This window comes from Diceros bicornis, chromosome 1 (genome assembly GCF_020826845.1).
Source record: "Diceros bicornis minor isolate mBicDic1 chromosome 1, mDicBic1.mat.cur, whole genome shotgun sequence".
In the NCBI taxonomy this organism is placed as follows: Eukaryota; Metazoa; Chordata; class Mammalia; order Perissodactyla; family Rhinocerotidae; genus Diceros; species Diceros bicornis.
In genome coordinates this window covers 26,623,567-26,646,495 of record NC_080740.1, presented here as the reverse complement: position 1 = coordinate 26,646,495, position 22,929 = coordinate 26,623,567, and the positions used below count along the sequence as shown (strand labels likewise).

The window sequence follows — 22,929 nt, the reverse complement described above, 5'->3', positions numbered from 1 at the left end:
ACCCATCAAGGGGTTGCCCAAATAGAGCTCATATGTGCTACTGCCACCTCATGGTCATATTTTTTTCCTTGATCAGCCCTGAAGTCCCTCAAACTCACTATAGGTTCTTACAGAATCTCTGATTTTGTCTATCGTTGCTGGGCCCACTAATTGTTAATTGCCAAAAGTGCCTTCAAATAGCTGAGAGAATTCAGTAGTTTAATGGAATTACTTAATATTATCCATTTGGATTATGGTGAATGATCATCCACCAAAAACCATGGTTTTACTTTGACATAGATATTAAGAAATATTTTTTTCTTTAATTTATTTGGCAACAGGTTCAGATGCTTTGTAAAACTTTATTTTGGTTTAGAGCAAGTTAGTGAACAGAAATATAACTGCTATTGGGCGGGACCTTGTGACCACATTATAATGCAGTAATTTAGACCATAGACTTTGAGAGTCCAAGGTTTGAATTTCAGTTTTGTTACTTAATGATATAACTTTGGGCAAATTATCTAATATATGTAAGCCACTTTCTTCACTGGAAAAATAGGAATGATAATTGTATAGAACCATGGGTCTTAGTTATCTATTACTACGTAACAAATTAATACAAAACTTAATGGCTTAAAACAATGTTTATCATCCAGTTTCTGTGAGTCAGGAATCTGGGTGCACTCTACCTGGGTTCTGTGGCTCAGGTCTCACTGGGCTGGAATCAGTATGTCAGCTGTGGCTGCAGTCATCTCAACGCCTGCATAGAGGAGACTCTGCTTCCATGCACAGTCATACGATAATCATGTGGTTGTTGGTAGGATTCAGTTTCTCAAGAGATGTTCGACCAAGGGCCTCAGTGACTCACTGGCTTTTGACCAGAGGCCACCATCAGTTCCTTGTTATGTGAGCCTCTCCACGTGGGCTCACATCATGGAACTTGCTTCATCAGAGCAGCAAGCAACTAGAGCCACGTAGTAAGTGCAAGCAAGATGGAATTCACAGTCCTCCACAGCCTAGTCTTGGAATTGACATCACATCACTTTTTTAAAAAACTAAACTACAACTTTATTCAGATTTCACCAGTTTTTCTACCTATGTTCTTCTGTTCCAGGATCCCATCCAGGATGTCACATTGCATTTAGTTGTTATGTCTCTTTAGTCTCCTTGATCTGTAATCATTCCTCAGTCTTTCCTTGTGTTTCCTGATCTTGACTTTTTTAGAAGAACTGATAGTTATTTTGTAGAATGCCCCTCAATTTGGGTTTCCTTGGTATTTCCTCCTGATTAGCTTGAGGTTTTGCATTATGAGAAGGATAATACAGAAGTGATTTGTCCTTTCCATTGTATCGTATCATGGGTGCATGATGTCAATATGTATTGGCAGTCTTAACCCTGGTAATTTAGTCAAGATTGTATACACTAAGTTTCACTTCAGCAAAGTTACTATTTTTTTTATCATCCCACCACCATCACTTTTGACATATCCTGTTTGTTAGAGACAAGTCACTCCGTCCAGCCAGTACTCCCAAGGGACGGAGGTGACATAATGGGGTAAATATCAGGAGGTAAGGTTCATTGGCAGCCATTTCAAAAGCTGCCCATCACACTATGAAAGGTAAGGTAAGGATACAATGCTGACTCCTAGCTACTGTCTGTGTAGCAGAATGGAACTCTGCCCAGTCTTTTTGCGCCATCCTCTCATCTTCCGGCACTACTTCAGACAATACTCCGCTGCTATTCATAGGATTTTCATGGCCAATTTTTTTGAAAGTGGTTGGCCAGATCCTTCTTTCGAGTCTGTCTTAGTCTGGAAGATCTGCTGAAATTTGTACGCCATGGGTGGCCTTGCTGGTATTTGAAACTGGTGGCATAGCTTTCAGTATCACAGCAACAGGCAACCACCACAATACCACAACTGACAGATGGGTGGTGTAGTTCCCTGAATGGGAAACAAACCTGGGCCTTGGCAGTGAGAGCGCTGAATCTTAACCACTAGACCACCAGGGCTCACTTTCTCTTTAAATATTCGGATAATAAATGTAAAAATGTTTGAGGACTACAGAAATGATCTCTAGTGTTTAAGTTTGGGAGAGCCACAGGTTGGTCCCTATTGGCTGGTTGGAAACTATTTTCCAGATCAGTCTCTACTGTCTGGTGTCATTGTAAGTATCCTGTGGGTAATTTTACTTTACTGCTTGAATTTCACCTTATTCCTTTATTTTTTGCCTTTATTCTTGACTTTTTTTGGCAGGGAAATATAGGTATAAGTTTCTGAACCATGGACATTATAAAAGAATGTATAATTGGATGCAAAACTTTGACACCAACAATGATGTTTGAATATTATGACACACATTATAGTAATTAATTAATGTTTATGCTTGCAGTATTTTAATGCTAATGGCATACCGTACTTACTGATTTATTATGCTTCCTTTAGTAAGTCTTGCATGGCAGCATGACATTCATTCAATATACCTTTTATATTCAGGTCTATTATTTGGGAAAGTATTCGTTGGTGTACAATTTTATGTGCCTTTCTGTTTTCTGACTCATCCCACTCCATAAATGACCTCAAAACTATGTAGTACTTTCAATCTGGCTTCACGTCTTGTTTTCTTACTTCCCACCCACATCCCAGAACTGAATCTTTCTTTCTTTGCTAACAGGTACTTTGAATGCCTTAGACATAAATGGAAAACAAGAGTCAGGGTAAACAGCGCATAAGAACCCTGAGACATCTATTGTCTTCTCAGTCAAGGAGTCTTAAGAAAGGAAGGTGGTCACAACCAACAAACATCTTAGCCAGTGAGCTTATGAATGGTTCCAGTTAGAATAGAACACAGTCCATTGGCCTGGCCAAGGCCTGGATGTAAATAAACATAAGGTTGCTAGCTGTGGGAGTAGGATCAGGAGAAGGAATAAAAGTGCTCTCAGGAAAAGACAATAGAATTCTAATTATGGCTCTGACACTAAATAGATGTTTGATGAAACAAATTTTAACTAAGTTTGTACTCTTGTCAGTATTTTATGAAATTAATGGATGATTACAGAGTTTTAGTATCATTGAATTTCAGATTTGGAATGGGCTTCAGTGGTTGTCCAACCCAAATCTCTATAGAATGAGTGCCTCCCACAGTATTCCTAACAACTGACGAGCTAGCTCCTCCAGTGATAGAGAATTTATTATCTATTGAAGCAGTCTGTCCCATTTTGTATAGCTTTAATTCAATGGGTCTTAAACTTTTTTGTCTCAGGACCCATTTATACTCTTAGAATTTATTGAAGATCACAAAGAACATTTGTTGTGTAGGATATATGTATTGATATTTATCATATTAGAGATTAAAATGAACCATTTTAATAATAATTCATTTAAAAATGACAATAAGCCCATTACATATTAATATATTTTTTAAATTGAATAATTATAAGCCAGATACAGAAAGACAAGTACAGTATAATCTCACTTATATGTGGAATCAACAAAAAGTTTAACTCATAGTAACAGAGAGTAGAATGGTGGTTACTAGGGGCTGGGGGATGGGGGAAAAGAGAGGTTGGTCAAAGAGTACAAACTTTCAGTTATAAGATGAATAGGTTCTGGAGAGCTAATGTACAGCATAGTGCCTATAATAATAATGTATTGTATACTTGAAATTTGCTAAGAGTGTAGACTTCAAGTATTCTCATCTCACACACACACACAGACACACGCACGCACACAGGTAACTATGTGAGATGATGGATATATTAATTAGCTTGATGTGGTAATCATTTCATAAGGTATACATATATCAAAACATCATGTGGGACACGTTATATATACACAATTTTTATTTGTCAATCATACCTCAATAAAGCTGGAAAAATAATTATATTTTCAAAAATTATAGTGAGAAGAATGGAATGGTTATATTTTTTTCAAATCTCTTTAATATCTGGCTTAATAAGGGGTTCTTATGTCCTCTTTTTTGTAATATGACATGTCAAGTAGCCTCTGGAAAACTTCACTGTACACTTGCAAGAAAATGAGAATCTAAAAGGCAAAGAACATCCTAGTATTATTTCGAATATAGTTGTGAACTTGCAGACCCCTTGGAAAGGTCTCAGATTGCCCTTGGGGTTCCTGGATCACATTTTGAGAACCATTGCTCTAATTATTTATAAAGAATTTTCTTTATTTTGAGCCCACATTTTCCTTCTACTTTCAAGCTCCTTTTATTAATCTCAAGAACCATAAAGAATAAATCTGATCTCTGTTTTAAATGATGCCCCCAGTCAAATATTTTATGACAGCTATCTTGTTACCCCTACATCTTTCCTTCAGGATAAACTTTCATAGTTCTTTCAACTAATTATCATGTCACAAATTTCAATTTTTCTTTCTATCTTAGTTATATTATCCTTGGGCCTGCTCCCATTAGTCGATGGTTCTCTTGGTGCAACAATTAGGGTTGAATACAATATTTCAGTATAGTCTGAACGGTGTGGAGTAGAGAGAAAATCTTAACTTCGATTCCGTGTCTCTTAAATTCATATACATTCGATCCACATTTTAACTTGCTGACGTTCAGTCAAATCTTACTTTACAGTTTTGATTTAAGTTGATTTATAGAATTTTTTTAACCTATGTCATCTTGTTAGATATGGATCATGGTTTTAACTTGTGGATCCTGATGCTGTTATACAAAGTATTCATAGTATTTGTGGCAGATACAATGCTATGTGTTCACCAAATTGTTTTATTTTCCTCCTGGGCATACAGCACAACCACATACTGACCCCCCTTGTCTCTAGGTAGGGTGGGCATAGGACTGAGTTCTGGGCAATGGGATGTAGGCAGAGTGCCATGTGATTCATCTCAGTGCTGGCCAGAAACAGGCAGTACAAACACATGCACTCTCCCCAATCGATTTGCTGCAAGGAAACTCTGAGAGAACTAGAAAGTGGGAGGAACTTGGATCCCTGAGTTCACCATCTGAAGGAGAACTTTCCAGGAAAGCCTCCTAAAGAGGAGAATCCACATTGAACCTTCCCTGAGCCAGAAAGAAACTTATTTATTGCTTTAAGCTCATAGGATTGTTTGATAGCCTATCTTAATACATGTTCTCAGCTTTTATTAAAATTCTTTATGGTGACATGAATCTGTTATTCAATCACTGTTTTGCCATAGTCATTCAATCAAAAAGCACTGTACTACATCAACTGTACTAACAGTACTAACTGTACTGCCATTTACCCCACATTTATTTATCACATCCACAAGAATATATGATAATTTTTGGTGGATGCCATGGGGAAATTCAGATAAATGATGAATTATGCTAGCATCATAGAATGAGTTGGGATGTATTCCCTTAGCTTTAATTTTCTGAAAGAATTTGTGTAGAATTGGTATTAGTTCTCCCCAAATGCTCAGAAGAATTGTGTACTGAGGTCATTGGGCCTGAGGTATTTTGTGGGAAGGTTTTTAACCACAAATTCAATTTCTTTAATAGACATAGGCTTGTTTAGGTTATCTATTATCTCTTGAAAGATCTTTTGTGATTTGTCTTATAGGAATTTTGTCCATTTCTTCCAAACTGTCAAATGTATAGGCATAAAGTTATTTATAACTGTATCATTTTAATATCTGTAGAGTCTGTATTGATATCACCTCTCTCATTTTGATATTGGTGATTTGTGTTTTGTTTCTTCTTCTTCTGGTCGGTCTCACTAGAGGTTTACCAACTTTATTTATCTTCTCAAAGAACTCCATTTTCATTTCATTAATTTTCTCTATTGTTTTTCTGTTTTCTATTTTATTAATTTCCTCCCTGATTTTATTATTTCCTCTATTATATACACTTGGGGTTTCATTTGTTCTTCATTTTTTAGTTTCTTAAGGTAGAAACTGAAGTCATTGATCTGAGAGCTGTCTTCTTTTTAACATAGGAATGTTATGTCTTCCCCTAAGTACCACTTCAGTAGCATCCTATCAATTCTGATGTTTTGTTTTTATTTTCATTCAGTTCAAAATACATTCTAATTTTCCTTTCGATTTTGTCTTTGAGGTGTGTTATTTGGAAGTGTGTATTTGGAAGTTTCCCAGATATCTTTGGTATTGGTTTCTAATTTCATTCCATTGTGATCAGAGAACATACTTTGTATGACTTGAATCCTTTTAAAATTTTTGAGACTTTTTTCATGGCTCAAGATCTGGTCTATCTTGATAAATGTTCCACGTGCACTTTGAAAGGGTGTGTAGTCTGCTGCTGTCAATGGGAAGTTCTATAAATGTCAGTTAGGTCAAGTTTGTTGACAGAGTTGTTCAAGTCTACTACACCTTTTTGATTTTGCATCTATTTGTTCTATCAATTATTGAGAGACAGGTACCAAAATCTCTGAGTATAATTGTGGATTTGTCTATTTTTCCTTGCAGTTCTATCAGTTTTTGTTTCCTGCATTTTGACACTGTTTTTAAGTGCATAATTGTTTAGGATTCTTAAGTCCTCTTGATGAATTTACCCCTTTATCAGGAATGTCTCAGATAACTTATCTCAGATAATATTCTTTGCTCTGAAGGCTGTTTGGACGGTTGTTAACAAACCCATTCCAGCTTTCTTTTGATTAGTGTAAGCATAATATAGCATTTTCAATCTTTTACTTTTAGCCTATTAGCATTTATATTTAAAGTGTGTTTCTTGTAGGCAGTATTTAATTGGTTCTTGTTTTTTTATATCAGATGTGATCATCTTTTCCTTTTAATTGGAATGTTCACTCTATTTACATTTAGCGTGATTATTAATATAGTTTGGTCTAAATCATCACCTTGTTACTTGTTTTCTTTTTGTCTTATCCATTTTTGTTCCCTCTGTCCCTTTTTTCTGCCTTCTCTTGAATTAATTGAATCTTTTTTATGATTCCACTTTATTTCCTTTCTTGACTCTTTTGTTGTTGTTGCTATTTTAGAGGTTGTTCTAGGGCTTATGATATAAGTTATTATCATGTTCTACCTTTGACATGGTACCACTTCACATATAATATGATACATATGATATATCACTTCACACATAAGACATTTATAATAGCATACTTCCATTTCTCTTTACCTGGCCTTTGTACTATTGTCATACATTTCACATTTATATAACTTATGAATTCCACAGTACTTTTTTATTTTTGTTTAACAATGAATTATCCTTTGAAGAGATTGAAATCATAAAAAAATCATATATATTTCTCCATGGGTCTTAAGCTCCCTCTCCTCATTTCTGGTGCTCTTTATATCTTTGTATAAATCATTATTTCCACTAGGTATCATTTTCCTTCTGCCTGAAGGACTTCTTTTAACATGTATGCAGGTGCTCTGGGTGATGAAATTTTTTTTTTGATGTCTGAAAACTTCTTTATTTCACCTTCATTTGGCCTTGTCTGAATACCGGCCACCTTCCCTCTAATCCCTTCTGATGAATCTTTCCCTGGACTAGGATAGTTTGTTTATACACATGTGCTATCTGTACTCTGCTGAATACTTGAGAGGACCCTTTGCACATCAACTCTGTGTAGCTTTCTCCTCTCCAGTAGTCTGCTTGCACATTCTAGTGGTCTTGGTCTCCTTGAACATTTAGCTTTGTCTCCTCAACTCAGAGTCTGCTGGGTTTCTGTGGATCTCACATCCTGCCGCACCCTTCCCACATCCGTCACTTGAAAACTCTCTCAAGACAGTAAACTGCTCACCTAGTTTGCTTGTTTGCTTCCCGTCTCTTTGAGATCACTGTCCTTCACTACCTGATATCCAGTGTCTTGAAAACCTTTTTTTCCTGCATATACTTTCTCTTTTTCTTTTGTGTGTTTCAAGTGGAGGTTAAATCCAGTCTCTGTTAATCCATCTTGGCTGGAAGTGGGAGAGCCTCCACTGGCTGTACTTTTAATGCCAGTTTTTTATATTCCATTTTATATTTTAAAAGAGTTTTGGGGCCAGCCCTGTGGCTTAGTGGTTAAGTGCGCGCCCTCCGCTACTGGCGGCCTGGGTTCGGATCCCAGGCACGCAGCGATGCACCGCTTCTCCTGCCATGCTGAGGCCGCCTCCCACATACAGCAACTAGAAGGATGTGCAGCTATGACATACAACTATCTACTGGGGCTTTGGGGGGAAAAAAGGAGGAGGATTGGCAATAGATGTTAGCTCAGAGCTGGTCTTCCTCAGCAAAAAGAGGAGGATTAGCATGGATGTTAGCTCAGGGCTGATCTTCCTCACAAAACAAAAAAAAGAGTTTTGTTTTTGTTTCACCACTGCCTCAGAAGTTTTTACTTCCTAAAGTCCTTCGGTATTATTTTCTCTTTCTAGTTTAGCAAATTTTCATCTCCTCTGATAAGTTGGAGTATGGAGATCCTTGTTTGTACCTTCTCTTCACCCAAAGAGTAGACAGTTGATTCTGTGAATTTTCTCTGATGCTCACTTAAGCAATTCTCTATTTTCATATCTCTCTTGTAGAGTAGGAAATCTTTGCCCTTGTCCTCTAGGTGCATGCTCTGAGAGCTTTCACAGGTTGTAAAGTAGAAATGTAAGGTTGTGTTTTTGTTTTTATTTTGTTTTGTTTTACCTACATCTACTGGTTTGAACTCTGTTCATTAAAGCCTTTACTTGTATTTACAAGTAAATTATTTTGCTAATTAATAGTAGCCTGCTAGCTGCCTCAACCTTACACTAGACTTCTCCCAACTCACAGTAAATTGTGAAAAGATTATTGTGAAAGAATATATGAAAATTCCCCACTCACCACTATCATTTTATCTGTTATTGGCCTATTTCCTGCTTCTGATTGCATTGAGCTTTTAGGTGCATTTGACATTAATCTTCCTAGAAGCAGGATCCTGGAACAAATTATATCTTGATGTCCCTTATAGTTCTATAAATCTAAATTTGAATAACCTTCATCATCTACTTTCCTTTGTTAAGAAATGGATAGTGGTTAAATTGTGGGTGTGACAGGACTCAAGATTTGCAGTATGGCTGTTTCTCTATTCTGTAAAGAGGGCCTTTTGTCATATTCATTGACATTATGATTATGTATATCCTATAGAATCATAGCATATTGAAGACTGTTTCCAGGCATCAAAATCAGATCTTGAGTAGAAAAGAAATATGTTTTAGAAATAATATCCTAATTACTAATTTACAGTAGAATAATTTCTTCTAGTTTAAAGTATTTCTTGATATGTGTAAATCCAACTATGCTTTCTTCACCATATCTAATGCTGTGATATTCGTATTGTAAGTATACTTTTATAGTTAATAATGTTTTGAATAAATTATAAGAATCATCTATCAGTGAAAAGCTTAACTTGATACTGTATAGTAAATTTTACAGTATATTTTTCACTACCTACTGAGTTAGCTTTCTTATGAGATTATTGTATTAAATGTTTACTTGTTTTCTTTTTATAAAATTATGATCAGCCATGGTTACGGATATATCTCTTTTTTCATAATTTATGATTAATAAAAGAAAAAGTATAGCCGCATTTGTTCTCAATATAAATACATTTTTCTGTGCAACTGCAATTCAAAACAATATTAAAAATAATCTAGGTCAGCATTAAATTTTTTATGAGATTATTTCTAATTACACACTTTGTAGAGCATTTAAAATGGAAAAGATAAATGAAGACTACTAAGATCACTTAGATTGTGTCATTGCTTTTATTTAGTTAATATAAGATCCAGTAGTATTAATAAATCTTTAACACTGGGATTTTTAATTAACGTCAACAATATCTGCATTTGACCATCTTTGTATTCAGGCTCTCTCAAGATCCCTCTAAGTTTAATATTCTATGAGCCTCACAGTGTTATATTGCTAAAGGATTCACACCCAGTCTGCAACTGTAAGGGAACTAATAAAATATTAAAAGCACACAGAATAGAAAATGAAAAAGTACTCAAGATAGGCATCTAAGTACATTTTCTTTTTTTTTTTTTTTTAAGATTTTATTTATTTATTTTTCCCCCAACACCCCAGTAGATAGTTGTCTGTCATAGCTGCACATCCTTCTAGTTGCTGTATGTGGGACGCGGCCCCAGCGTGGCCGGAGAAGCGGCGCGTCGGTGCGATCCCGGGATCGGAACCTTGGCCGCCAGCAGCGGAGCGCGTGCACTTAACCGCTAAGCCACGGGGCCGGCCCAATACATTTTCATCTATAGCTATATCTACATGGAAGGCCAACATGTAATCATAGGATTGCTTTTAAGCATGAAATCAGAGCAAAGAAAGTTAGTGGGATAATCTTGATAGCTCTATCATTAAGCCATTTTGCTCTGGTTCATCTGGTTCCCGATAGGGAAGACCTACTGGAAGGATGATATCCACAGGCGGGGACATCTGTTCCTGTGTACATTGTTGGAGCTTTCCTATAAAATTTGGATACTGTTCTTTCTCCTATTCTCCACCCTTAAAAAATGCAGCACACAAAATCCACTAAAAGAATAGCAATTTATTAATTACCTTCTGAAATTGAGCATGGTATATTTTGACTATGCTCACTAGATTTACCCTAGATTGACCAAAGAATTAAAAAATGACAATTTTCCACAGAATTACCAGAGAAAAATCTATCAAGTTTTTTTGTTTTGTTTTGTTTGTCTTTATTGCAAACCTGAACCCCCTTCCTTCCATTATTGCAGCATAAAGGATGTAAGGGAACAGGAAAGTGGTGTTGATAACAATTTCAGTAAGAGCAAGATGTATTTAAGATGAAGCAACAGCACTCCTGCTAATCTTTCAACAAAATTCTACTCTCTAACACTGCAAGTGTGGAGGTTTCTCCTTAGTGTGGACTTAAGTGCATGATGATTATGCTACTTTGATCTTGATAGTATAGTTTGAATTTGTTAATTCAGACCTGCAAATAGTCTTAAGCCCTGACTGTCTTTAACCACATCTCATCAAGGCAAAATTTGCTCATTGGTTAAAGTACTTCAGATGGCATAGATCAAATGGTGATCATGTCTATTTACACCTTTAGGCACCTGCTTTAAGTCCATTTCTGCTGATAGAAGGCTTAGGAGGATTACATACCAAGCCTAATCTGGATATCTGCAAAATCTGGGGTATTCAGAGCAGCATTAGTCTTTAAACCTCATCAACATCAGAGAAATGTGTTTTGATCTGTCAGAATTGCCATGCAATAATTGTAACCGACAGAGATAGGCCGAAATTAAATTAAAAGAGAGAGAATGAGAAGGCCAGAAAGGACATCTAACTGAGAGAACTAAGTTCAAATCCTTAATCAGTGGCAGGCCACTTATTAGCTATATGACTTTGGGAGAGTTACTAATCCTCTCTGGAATGTAGTTTCCTTAATATGTAAAATGTAGTTAACAATAGCCACTGCTCTTGTAAGGATTAATAAAGGCATATATGGCAGAAATTTAAAAAATGTTCGTTCCTACTTCTACTCTTTCCCTATGTTCTAGGCCAGTCTAGACCTTTCTTGATTGTGAAGGAACAAGGAATAGGATGTAGGTCTGTTCAAAGTTTAAGATATATATTTTATGCACTATGTATTTTCTTTCTTCTGAACTTAGTTTATTTCAATAAGAATAGTGTTTGAAAAACATTCTTCTAGGCCATCTTAAATGAGCCTAGTGACTGCAGTTAGAAGAAATAAAAACATCTTGTTTCAGGATGAGAGGTAACCTTTCCATCACCATATTCTCTTTGGGTTTAAGGCTACACTTGGATATGGCATCACAAGCTAGCAAATCATTGCTATTTGACAGGTATTATCACTGAATCTAGAAGTAGCTTCTCGGGCAGGCAATCAGTCAGGTGTTAAATGAAGACAGCAAGACTTGAAAACTCTCTCTAGAACTTGATAGCATGATTAATTAATATTTATTGAAGTTCTCTAACTTTTAATGAAAGGACTCATAAATGAATAATAGTACTAGTGTACTGAAAACAATATAGTGGAGCAGTATAATATCCAGTAACATCTGAGACCTCTATTAACTTTGCTAAAGGCAGTCCAGACATATTGTTTTGAGACGTTTCATAATCAAGAATTAGATTTGAGGAAGTAGGTTCCTAAACACTCTGCAGTCTTATGAAGCATAGCAGCTTTGTGTACCTAGCTGTGATTACATAGCATAAAAGAAATATACGTGGTTTTTATTATGTTCCTTATTGGAATAAAAGTTTAATTTAGGGGAAGATAAACATTCTGAGATCTTGATATATAGTTTTAAAAACATCTTTGTTTAAAAGTTATTACTTTGGGCTGTAATAATCTATCTTCAGAAGGGCAGAGAGAAAGGATCTTTTGCAAACCTAATCATGTCATGATCCTGTCACTCCTGGCTCCAAACCTTCCTATTTCCCTCACAGTAAAAGCCAAAGTCCTTATCCTGGCCTACAAGGTCTGGTCTCAATCACTTCTCCTCCCCGCACTTGCACCCCTTTCCCTGCCCTCAACTCCTACTGCTCTCCAACCATCTCAATCCACCCCAGCCACTCTATTTCCCCAACATGCCAGGCTCCCTCCCTTACCTCCTTTAGGTCTTTGCTCACATGTCACCTTTTCAGTAAGGCCTCCCCTGACCACCCTATTCAAAATTGCATGGAATTCTCTCCCCTTCCCCAGCACACACACCTTCTAGCCTGTCCTTGCTGTACTTTTTTCCATAGCACTTATCACCACGAGATGTATTACATATTTATTACCACTTTTTGTCTGTCTCCTTTTAGAATGTAACACCCTAAGGGTAGGGGTATTTGTCCTGCTGCACTCCTGCATCCCCAGAGCCTAGAACAGTGTTTGGCACCCAGGAAATAAATAATTTTTGATGAATGAATGAAAGAATGAACGAAGAGTAACTAGTACTATTGCAAACTGGTGTTCAGTTCTTCAAAGTGTTTTTCTTATTTATTCCACTGGTAGAAATTATTTACATGCTTATCACCACCGTTGATCTTTGATATGCAATATACAGCAGAAAGAATATCATACATATGCTTTTAAAGTTTCTTAATTTCTATTCCTCCAGTTTTGAGGAAGTAAAAGCAAAGAGGTGGTTAGGTTGTGATGTTAATGGCGGTGGTGACGGAGGGCAGGCGGGTGGGGATTTCCGTTTTTAGGGAAGATGACAGGTAAAAGTCTTACCATGATGCTCATGGAATCCTAAGTATTGTACCTGTGGCTGCTTGATCCTTGGAGTCCAGACCTAGCCCGGTTTGGTAAACAGCAAAGGAAGAAAACCCCAGGATATTTCCTTGAACCATCTCCTGATGCAACTGTTTACAGCTTTCCTGTCAGCACCCAGGGGGAGCTTCACGGCCACCAGACTCCCACAACCTCTATTTGCTTCCCAGAACCTGGGCTCCGGGAGGAGCACGGCGGGCTGGCGGCCCTCGCCTGCTCCTCTGGCGGCGGCCGGGTGGCACGCCCACGCCGCGCATTCCGGTTGGTCCCGGCGGCGACAGGTGAGGCGCGGCCGAGCGCCAACTCCAAGGCCAGCGGGCCCGGCGCCCTGCGCCCCCGGCGGCCGCGAGCGGCGAGAGCCCTAGAAGAGGCACAGCGGGGAGGCGGGAGCTCTTCCCGCACGGGGGCGCTGCCACCTGCCCAGGGGAGGAGCCAGAGCGGGACCTGGGTTTTTTGCCGCTCCGACGCGCTGGAGTCGGGAGTACCCATCCTGACCATGAAGGGCCGCAAAGGCATTGAGAACCCGGCTTTCGTCCCCTCCAGCCCAGACGCCCCGCGCCGCTCGTCTGCATCGCCCTCTCACGTCGAGGTCTCTGCCTTGGCCACCAACACCCAGAGAGCGGATTCCCAGCCACAGGAGTCTCAGGAGCCCCAGAAGTCACCGGAGCCACTTCTGCCTCCAGCAACTCCCCCCGGCGCCCAGGAGCGGGCCGGGCCGGAGTCGCTGTCCGAGTTTGAGGAGGGGCCCTGCGGCTGGGGGAGCTTCCAACCCCGGTGTCTCCAGCGCTGCAACACTCCCCAGGGCTTTCTGCTTCACTACTGCCTCTTGGCCCTTTCGCAAGGTAATGCCCAGCGCCGGCTCCAGAGGGCGTCGGCCGAGCCGAGGGCGAGGAGGGCGCGGGGAGCTGGCGGGGAGGACGGGGCAGGTGCGCCCGGAGCCCCGGGGGGCGACGCGCCGGGCGAGACGGCCGGGGGCTTGGGACATGAAGGCGTTCCCACTGACGTCAACCAACCAGGTTTAGGCTTCCACATTTTAGCTTCTCCTTTATCGCAACATTTAAATCTTTTCTCTTTTGCGTGCTACCTTAGTTTAGCAGATTCGATTCCTCCAAGGGAGGTGGAAACTACGGGAGCCTTCCTTTGGGAGTGGTTTGCCCTGGGGGAATCCGTTCTACATTACAAAAGCTTATAATTTTACTAAACCCGTTATTCAAGGGACTTTTTACATTGTTTCCGGAATGGAATGATTAATAAATTTGCAGATGAGAGTAGGGGGGTTTTCAAAAGGAGAATCTTGTTGACTATGTATAGTATAGGTTAGAGATAAGCATTCAGGTTTTGTGAGTATATTTAGTGTGAGTTGTATGTAAGCTCAACTGGAGCCCAATGAGGAAGTTAGCAAAGGCTTCAGGCATTATTGAAAGGCGCTATTCAAACACGAGTTATGCATTATCTGTTTTGTTCAAGGACATCTTTTAGATTCTCATGGGAGTTACTGATAAAGTCCAGGTTTATACCCTCAGGAGTTTGCAATCTAAGCTCGGTTTGGAGGAGTGAGTGGTAGGGTAGGAGAATGGCTCCCAAGAAAGAAAGCATAGAGAAGGTAAAAGCTGCTAGGGTGTTGCATCTAATGCAGGGGATGGAAGAAATGGAAAGTTACTCTAAGGTGACAAATTGAGGAGGGGTGGGCATTAAGGTGGAACATTGAAGGACATGCTGTAGGTTAGTTAGAATTTGATGGTATGTAGATATTTTTTGGTCACTTGAGTCATGGTTTCAAAATATATATACATATATTTTCAAAATATTTTGTAAAGAGGCAATCAAGGACTGAATGGAAGAGATACAACCCAAGAAATATTGGGGGAAGGGGATTGGAAATTGCTTTTTTAAGATTAACAAAAGAACAAATCTAAATATGTCCTTCCTGTTATTGCTGGTCCCCTGTCTCAAAGAAACTCAGTGTCCCTTGCTTTGCGCTTAGGTGCTAAGTAAATATTTGTTAATTGCAAGTCAATTGCAGCCTTTCTATTAACAGTAGTTTTGTGCTAAAGAGTTATTTCCCTTTCCACCTTTCTTGTCCCCACCAAAGTTCACCTACTCTCAATGTCGTGATCTTAGTTGTCCAAAATCAGTGATGGTGAAGGATCTCAGTGTCAAAGGAACGCAAAGTTCAAAGAGTTGGATACAAGTAAAAAATTAATTCTTGTTTCAGTTTAAGTTTGAATGACTGAAAACATTGTTACCATGTTTCTCAAACATGATATTTGGGAAGACCATTTCCATGGTCTTTAATTTTAATAGGTGTTTAATTGGGGGAAAAAACCCCCTAAAATCTGTCCAGCATTTCTCAAAGATAAACACAATTTCTCTTAGCACTTAATTTCCTAATGTGCTTCCTGTCTTCATGCATTTATAATAAAGGGACATAGTACCCAGTATTTCACGGAATTTCTATTTTTTTTTAAGCAGAGTTTTTGGAACTGTTGTAGCATAGAATTCACATTGGGATGCATAGGCTTAAAACGCTATCCTTTCATAAGAGTTTACAAATTTTCTTTCCAGAGAGGTTTACCGTAAGGCCATTGAGTTCCAATGACTGACTTTTGATCAGTACGGCAAGTATGTTGGGAAGCTGATTGATTTTTGGATGGGGAAATTTTCACATTCTTAGATAACTTTGTCTCCTTATCAACATGTTGTTCCTAGGTACTTTGGATACTTTGTCTTGAAATCTCAGGAATTGTAAATTGGCTTATAGACTTAATAAACTGGCATAGAAATAAAAATCATGTTAGAACTGTTAAAACTTATGTCAATCTTCTGGAAATTTATTTCCAGTTATAGTCTTTTTTTTTTTTTTTTTTTAGTGAGGAAGATCAGCCCTGAGCTAACATCCATGCTAATCCTCCTCTTTTTGCTGAGGCAGACTGGCTCTGAGCTAACATCTATTGCCAATCCTCCTCCTTTTTTTCCCCCAAAGCCCCAGTAGATAGTCGTATGTCATAGTTGCACATCCTTCTAGTTGCTGTATGTGGGACGCGGCCTCAGCATCGCCGGACAAGCACTGCGTCAGTGCGCGCCTGGGATCCGAACCCAGGCCGTCAGTAGCGGAGCGTGAGCACTTAACTGCTAAGCCACGGGGCCGGCCCTCCAGTTATAGTCTTGATGAAGCAAAATTTGAAGAGATTGTAGAGATCTTGGCTTGTATATACTCTTTCTATGAATTAATGAATGAAAACAATCCATGGTATTCTCTTAAGTAAAAGGTAACTAGTTAAGAACTTTGTAATTTGATCAGATGCTTTTTATTTTCAATGTATAGTAATGTTTAAATTCCTGTAAATTTAATCTTTATCTAGACAGCACATTTTTGTTAAGTCAGTCAAAGCTGGATTTCCAGCTTTTCCTTGTTTAGTAGATGAAGTGTAAGTTGTTTCGCTTTTACTTTGCATATGATTTAGAATGACAGTGGTTGAAATAAGAATCTTAGTTTATGTTTATTTTTGCTCCAGGACCTTTCAAATCATAACTTTATTGTCTAGAAGAGTGTTAGACAAAAAAAAAGAGTTGAGAGCTCAGTTTCACCTTTCTTGAGACTAAGTCAAGGATCTCTTGTTATGAATAAATATATTTAAGGATTGAGTAACCTTGGGAAGCAATTGAACATTACTCTAATGACCTCTGGAGTCACTTGTACTTTTTGTACTCTTCCAAGTGAGGGCCATGGGAGTCTGCTACCCTTGGAAACTCTAGCAAACCAGCTTCATGAGACTTCACCAGTATGACTTTTTGTTGTCATTTAGAAAAATGAAGTTAACTACAATTTAGTATGTGATAAGCATCACTTGTATTTAACACTTGAAAATTCACAAGTGTACAATTTAAGAGCAAACTGATTTGTAAGGAAGTATGTTTATATTTGAGTTGCCCAGCTTTGAAACTTTGAGACTTTTAAAATTGGTACATTTAAAAATATCAAGAGAAACGAACAACCAAACTTTAGTACGTTGTGTTAATAATCATAATCTATATGGTAAAGCTGGAATAATGCACATAAATTTCTTTTTTTCTCTTTTAGGCGTTGTAGTAAATGGCCTAGTAAATATCAGCATTTCCACGATTGAGAAGCGCTATGAGATGAAGAGTTCCCTGACGGGCCTGATATCATCAAGCTATGATATCTCATTCTGTTTGTTGTCTTTGTTTGTATCATTCTTTGGTGAAAGAGGACACAAACCAAGATGGCTTGCGTTTGCATCCTTTATGATAGGACTGGGAGCACTTGTATTTTCATTGCCAAAATTTTTTAGTGGAAAATACCAATTGGGATCACTTTTTGAAGGTACGTTTCTGTTGTGTTTTTGTTTTACTCTAAGAAGTAGTATGAAACTAGGCCATTAACTCTATATTGCAATTCACTCATACAGGTAAGTAGGTTAAGAGCTTAAGTCTTTTTCACTGCTCACTGCTTTGTTGTGATGTGAATTGTGTGAAGTAGGAGATTACAGAGACAGATTGTGTGCATTATTCATCGCTTCAGTGGTTCTCCAAGTTTTTAATCCTCTGATACTCATTCCCAGTATTACACACAGTCCTCAAAAAGTGACGACCAGTTTTCCTTTGCAGGTGTTGTGACCTTATTGGGGTTCTAAGATCTATACTTTTTCCCTTTGTGGTTTTATTTGCTGAGCTTATAGCTCAGCTGAACATGTTGACTCCTGATTTGAGATAAAGAGAGGTGAAGTTTATAGGAGTGGGGCTTTTCCTGAAAACTGGAGCTAGCTCTGCTTATGACTCTCTAGTTTAGAGACACAGAACTTCATGAGTTATCTAATGTGTTGCTCTGGTTGGGTGAAGAGGTATGTTATTCAAAGTCTCAAAAAGGAAATTTGATTATTTATATTCTACTTTTTTTCAAAGAATTATTTTTAATAGAAAAACAATTATGATGGAGCCAAAGGAATGTGCTAATGTAAGTAGATCTTCATATTTTTATTGTCCTTCCTGGGACTTTTAATAGCAAATATTGAAATAAAATCAGAGAGCTACAAAATCAGAAGCTTTCAGGGATTAGGTAAGTGAAGAAAAGGCTTGGAGTGGAAGAAAGGAGAATGGGAGTCTGCTGTACTATAGATATTATTTTCAAAAAGTTAAGATTGTTATATTTGTGAGTATTAATATTGAAAACCAATATTAAAGTCTTAACATTTCCCAAGACCATTTCCCCAATAATAGAATGATGACAAATAGGAAAAGCTTTTCAATAACAAAGTATATATTATGCCGCATGGTTTTAGGAGTACACTTGTTAGGTAAGCAGGCTTCATTTTGGAAATAAAAATAGAATATGCAATCATTGGACCAATAGAGGATGTTTTAAAAAATGTAGTACGGTTTGGAATGAATAAGATAAGGAGAATATGTTATGTTATCAGAAGAAAGAGCACTTATGTAGCTTCTAGTTCGTTATCTAAGACTGGACAAGATTCCAGAAGGTCAACTTCACGTAATTTCACAGGGACAAGGCACATAGGAATAAGACACATAGGCTTTAGTATAACGCCTCTGAAATCTTAACAGTAAGGGAAAAGCTAATTTTAGTCTGTCACACAAGAAACATGATACTGATTCTGTGTTAGCAAAAATATTATTGTATTTATAGCATTTAGGTGGTAATCTTTGCACTGAATCTAATCCCTCACTCTTCCAGTCGATCAGATGTCCTACATGTTCTTAAAGTGTACAAACTTTAAACAAAAGCCCTGACTCTCTAAACTAAAACGTAAACACCTATTCCAGTACAAAAGCCTGATCTGTCCTCAGCAATCTTCTTAGTTTCATTGCTTGCCACACACACCTTGAGTTGCAGCCAATCTGAACAATTTATATTTCCCAAAGGGAAATGGCCACAAATTAAGGTGTATGTGTGTGTGGCCAGAGATGAAGGCCAGAAGATTGCTGAAGCCAGATGATAAACTTTTAGTGTATTATTTTGTACTGTGCAAGTTTTTATGAAATTCTTATTGATCTATCTTATTGATACTTTTCATTATTTTAGTTGAAGTAGATTAGATTGAGGAATTGGCTGATCTATAAAATTTTTACTCTAAATTAAGATTCACAATTTAAATAATAGCTTACGTGTGGCAAATTAAAGAAAACCTCAGGTTACTCTTATGTTATTCTGTCATTCAGCAATGAATATTTATTGATATGGACTATACATGGTGCTGAGATAATAGTGGTGAAACAGTTTCATGCCATCTGGATTTCATGTCCTAGTGGGAAGAAATACAAAATTAATAAGCAAATAAACAAGATAATTGAAGATTGAGGTGAGTGTAGGAAGAGAACAAATAGTATGAAGTAATAGTGTACAAAAGGGAAAATATGTGGGCAAGGGAAAGCTATTGTGATAAGAATTGGATAATGAGAAGGCTGGAGAAAAACATGACCAAGGGCTTTGAAGCAGGGAAGAGTTTGATAGGTTTTAGGAATTGTCAATTTTGGCCAGAATGGTCAAAGCAAGAGAGAATGTGGCGTAAGATGAACTTGGAGAGGCAGGTAGATGCCAGCATGAGGCATTTATATTTTCCTTTAAATGCAATGGGAAGTCATGAGAGAGTTTTACACAGGGAAGTGCGTGATCTTATTTATGTTTTAAAATGGCCAGTTTGGCTTCTCTTGTTCTGAAGGACAAGAGTAAATGGGAGGAATTTACCCAGGAGGTTTTTACTGTAGTCCAGGCGAGAGATAAAGGGGTTGGGACTGGGTCAGTAGCAGTAGGGATCTAGAGGAGTGACTCATTTTCAATGTATTTTAAAGGAAAAAGATAAGGCTTTCTAGTGGAGTGATTGTGAAGGAGGAATGAATAATTACTCCTTGATATTTGGCTTGACCAGCTGGGGCCATTTACTAGAATGCGGAAGACTAGGAAGAACAGAAATGAGAGTGGAAATCAAGAAACCAGGTTTGGATTTAGTACGAACTGCGTATTGTATATCCAAGGTTGCAATATGTATCTTCGAACATATACTTTTGTTTATGTGAATGTGCAAGTCATTCTTTAGTCTTCATTCCTAGAAGTGCAAATGCCGGGTTTGAAGGGCTTCCTCATTCTAGTTTTTGATAGATAACATCACACTGACTTTTAGGAGGGGATATACCAGTTACTTTCCCACAATTGGTATATGAAAATGCCTAGTTGCTATTTTGAATTTTTACATTCTTTTTTTCCTGAAAGTTTTCTTTAATAGAAACGTCATTATGGTAAGTTTGTGTGTATGTGTAGGTGTTTACAATATAACAGGTACAAACTCAGGATTGAAATTGCATTACATATCTAAAGGAAATTTAGAAACAGAAGGAACGTCAGAAATTGTAAATCCCTGCTTTTACAATGTGGAACCTTAGGACAAGAGGTGAAGTGACTTTATAGTGATTTCATAGATGGTCAATAATAGCTAAAACTAACACTAGTTTAATTTTTGTTGTTTAGTGTTTAGTTTGATGTTTAATGTTTTTACATTTTTGTTTATTACTTATAGGTTTATTAACAATAATAATTTATGTGAATTATTTTTATGAATTTAAACCATTTCTTCCTCAGTTTCAAATAGCCAGCTATAATAGTCTGTACTTTCTTGAAAACATAATAGCTTGTTTGCTCAAGTGAATTAATCCACTTTTGCAAATATGCGATCCTGTAACCAAAAATCTAAATTATTTGTCCAATGCTAAGGAGAGTGTAGAAGAAAACTGGAGATTTAAGTGGGAAAAGGAAAATGAATGAGTTGAAACTTCCTGTATCTAAATTAGCAGCAAGGAAATGTACAATCTTCTTAGGTAACATAACATAAAGAACCTAACATTAAGAAATCATTTTATTAATTGAAATCATACATGTAATTTAATTTGAAACTGACATTGAGAGAATTTACGTGTTCTCTTGTGTGCTTTTGTTTTGTTGTTGTTGTTTTTTGATGAGATGATCTCTGTAACAGGAGATTAAAGTAATGTAATATAGTTGGGGAGTAGAAGAAAACAAAATATGAAATATGATAAACTTGTATAATGTCCACAGGTGTTAGAATAACATGAAAGAAGGTTAAGAGTTAGCACAAGGTAGAAAAGTGTGTTTGGAAGCAGGTTTAATTTTCTATTGTTCTGTAAAAAAGTAAATTCAAGTAGGTTTGGGAAAGTATTTTTTTCAGGGAAACTTTTATGGAGACATAAGAGTTAGAGATGTTTATCTAACTTTGAATGGAGATAACATTTTTCAAAGGGAAGTTTTGGTTGTTGTTATTGGATACAAAGAAAGGAAGAATTAAAATTAAGAGAAATAAATGCTTCTGGGGGCTAATTATTGTATATGTTTACCTGAAAATAGAATAGTGTCATAAAACATTTTCAAGTAAATCATATTTGACACTCACTTTGGATATGTTTTAACATAACATTAACATACCACAACATATTTTAATATAACTTTTAAATATTTAAAAGTGTCCTAAATAAAGAAATCTTTACCACATAACATTTTATTTTCATCCAAGCACTTTTTAATTCCTTTTGCATTAGTGTTAATTTAATGTCATTAAGCAAAATAATCTTTTTGTCTCTTTGAGACTTCGGGAGGGGGGTCATTAGTAAATACTTAGGAATTGTAGAAAAGTAATTACTAAATTCAGTAAAGCTCTTTTTCTAAATTGACCAATAGTTGGATAACTTTTCCTAAATTGTATTATTTTCTTGTTTTTCTTTTCCATCCCTTTCTCTCAAAAAAAGGTAGCTCTCAACACTTACCATTTGCTTTGGCACTAAATTTCTAATGGTTTAGATTGGTATTTCGGGGAGAACTCTACACCAAAGAAATTTGGTTACTCAGAGTGACTACTTAAAAAAGTTGAACTAGGAAAATGATTAGAAAGGGGCTCAAAGTTGGACTTAATTTTTAGTTAGTTTTGTCTTTTATCTTGTATCCTTAAGATTTTTTTTTTTAGTATAGCATGCTTGCCTAGATTGGAGAAGATATAGGGCCAAGAACCTTAAGAGTTTTTCAACCCCTAATTCAACACAAGATGCTTTAATTTTGCTCGGCCTCTGAGTGTTTTTCCTTCTTGATCTTACTTCTTCCTTATGGAAATCACTTTTATTTTTCTTATATTTCAATTTTATTATAACTGAAATGGATAAAGAGGAGAGGTGATTTCTTAGGTTAGAAGATATAATGGTGTAATAAAACAAATTATTCAAAAAGATTTTTAAATTTAATACACACAATAAAAGATCTAGAGCCAACTTTTAGGGATAGTCAGTGGTTCCAGATGAAACTATACACTTTAATATCAGGGGCTCTTCGTCTTCCCCAAGCTTTATAGATAAAATGAATTGCCCTGGATGGTTGCCACCCTTATTTAATGCCCCTTGGAGATCCTGATTCAGTAGGTCTGGAGTAGGACTCAGGAATTTATATTTTTTAAAATTACCCAGATTATCTTATCAGTCTATTTTGGGAAATACATGCTCAGTTTAGTCTTTAATTATTTTGTAAAGTTTCCATTGTGGGCAAAGAGAAAAAGTTTTCTTTTCATTTCAGGGTTATTGCTTTATATCTTCCTTTTAAAACAGGAGTTTCACAACCATCCTGAAATACTAGGTACCTTAATGTAGCAGTTTTGTTGAAATTCAAATGACCAAACTTCTGAAATAGAGGAAACTCACAGAGAAAAATAAGTAGGAAAGCATGTGTCAATG

At 37.1% G+C, this 22,929-nt stretch overlaps 1 protein-coding gene across 1 annotated transcript in view; it reads left to right on the top strand.

Annotated features, from left to right (window-relative positions):
* The first annotated feature begins 13,584 nt into the window (after window positions 1–13,584).
* SLCO4C1 (solute carrier organic anion transporter family member 4C1) overlaps window positions 13,585–22,929 on the top strand; it is a 60,224-nt gene continuing 50,879 nt past the window's right edge. The window contains exons 1-2 of the mRNA XM_058536128.1: window positions 13,585–14,012; window positions 17,252–17,515. Of these exons, the coding sequence (XP_058392111.1) occupies window positions 13,667–14,012; window positions 17,252–17,515 (610 nt within the window). The 5' untranslated portion in view covers window positions 13,585–13,666. The remainder of the gene's footprint in view (window positions 14,013–17,251; window positions 17,516–22,929) is intronic.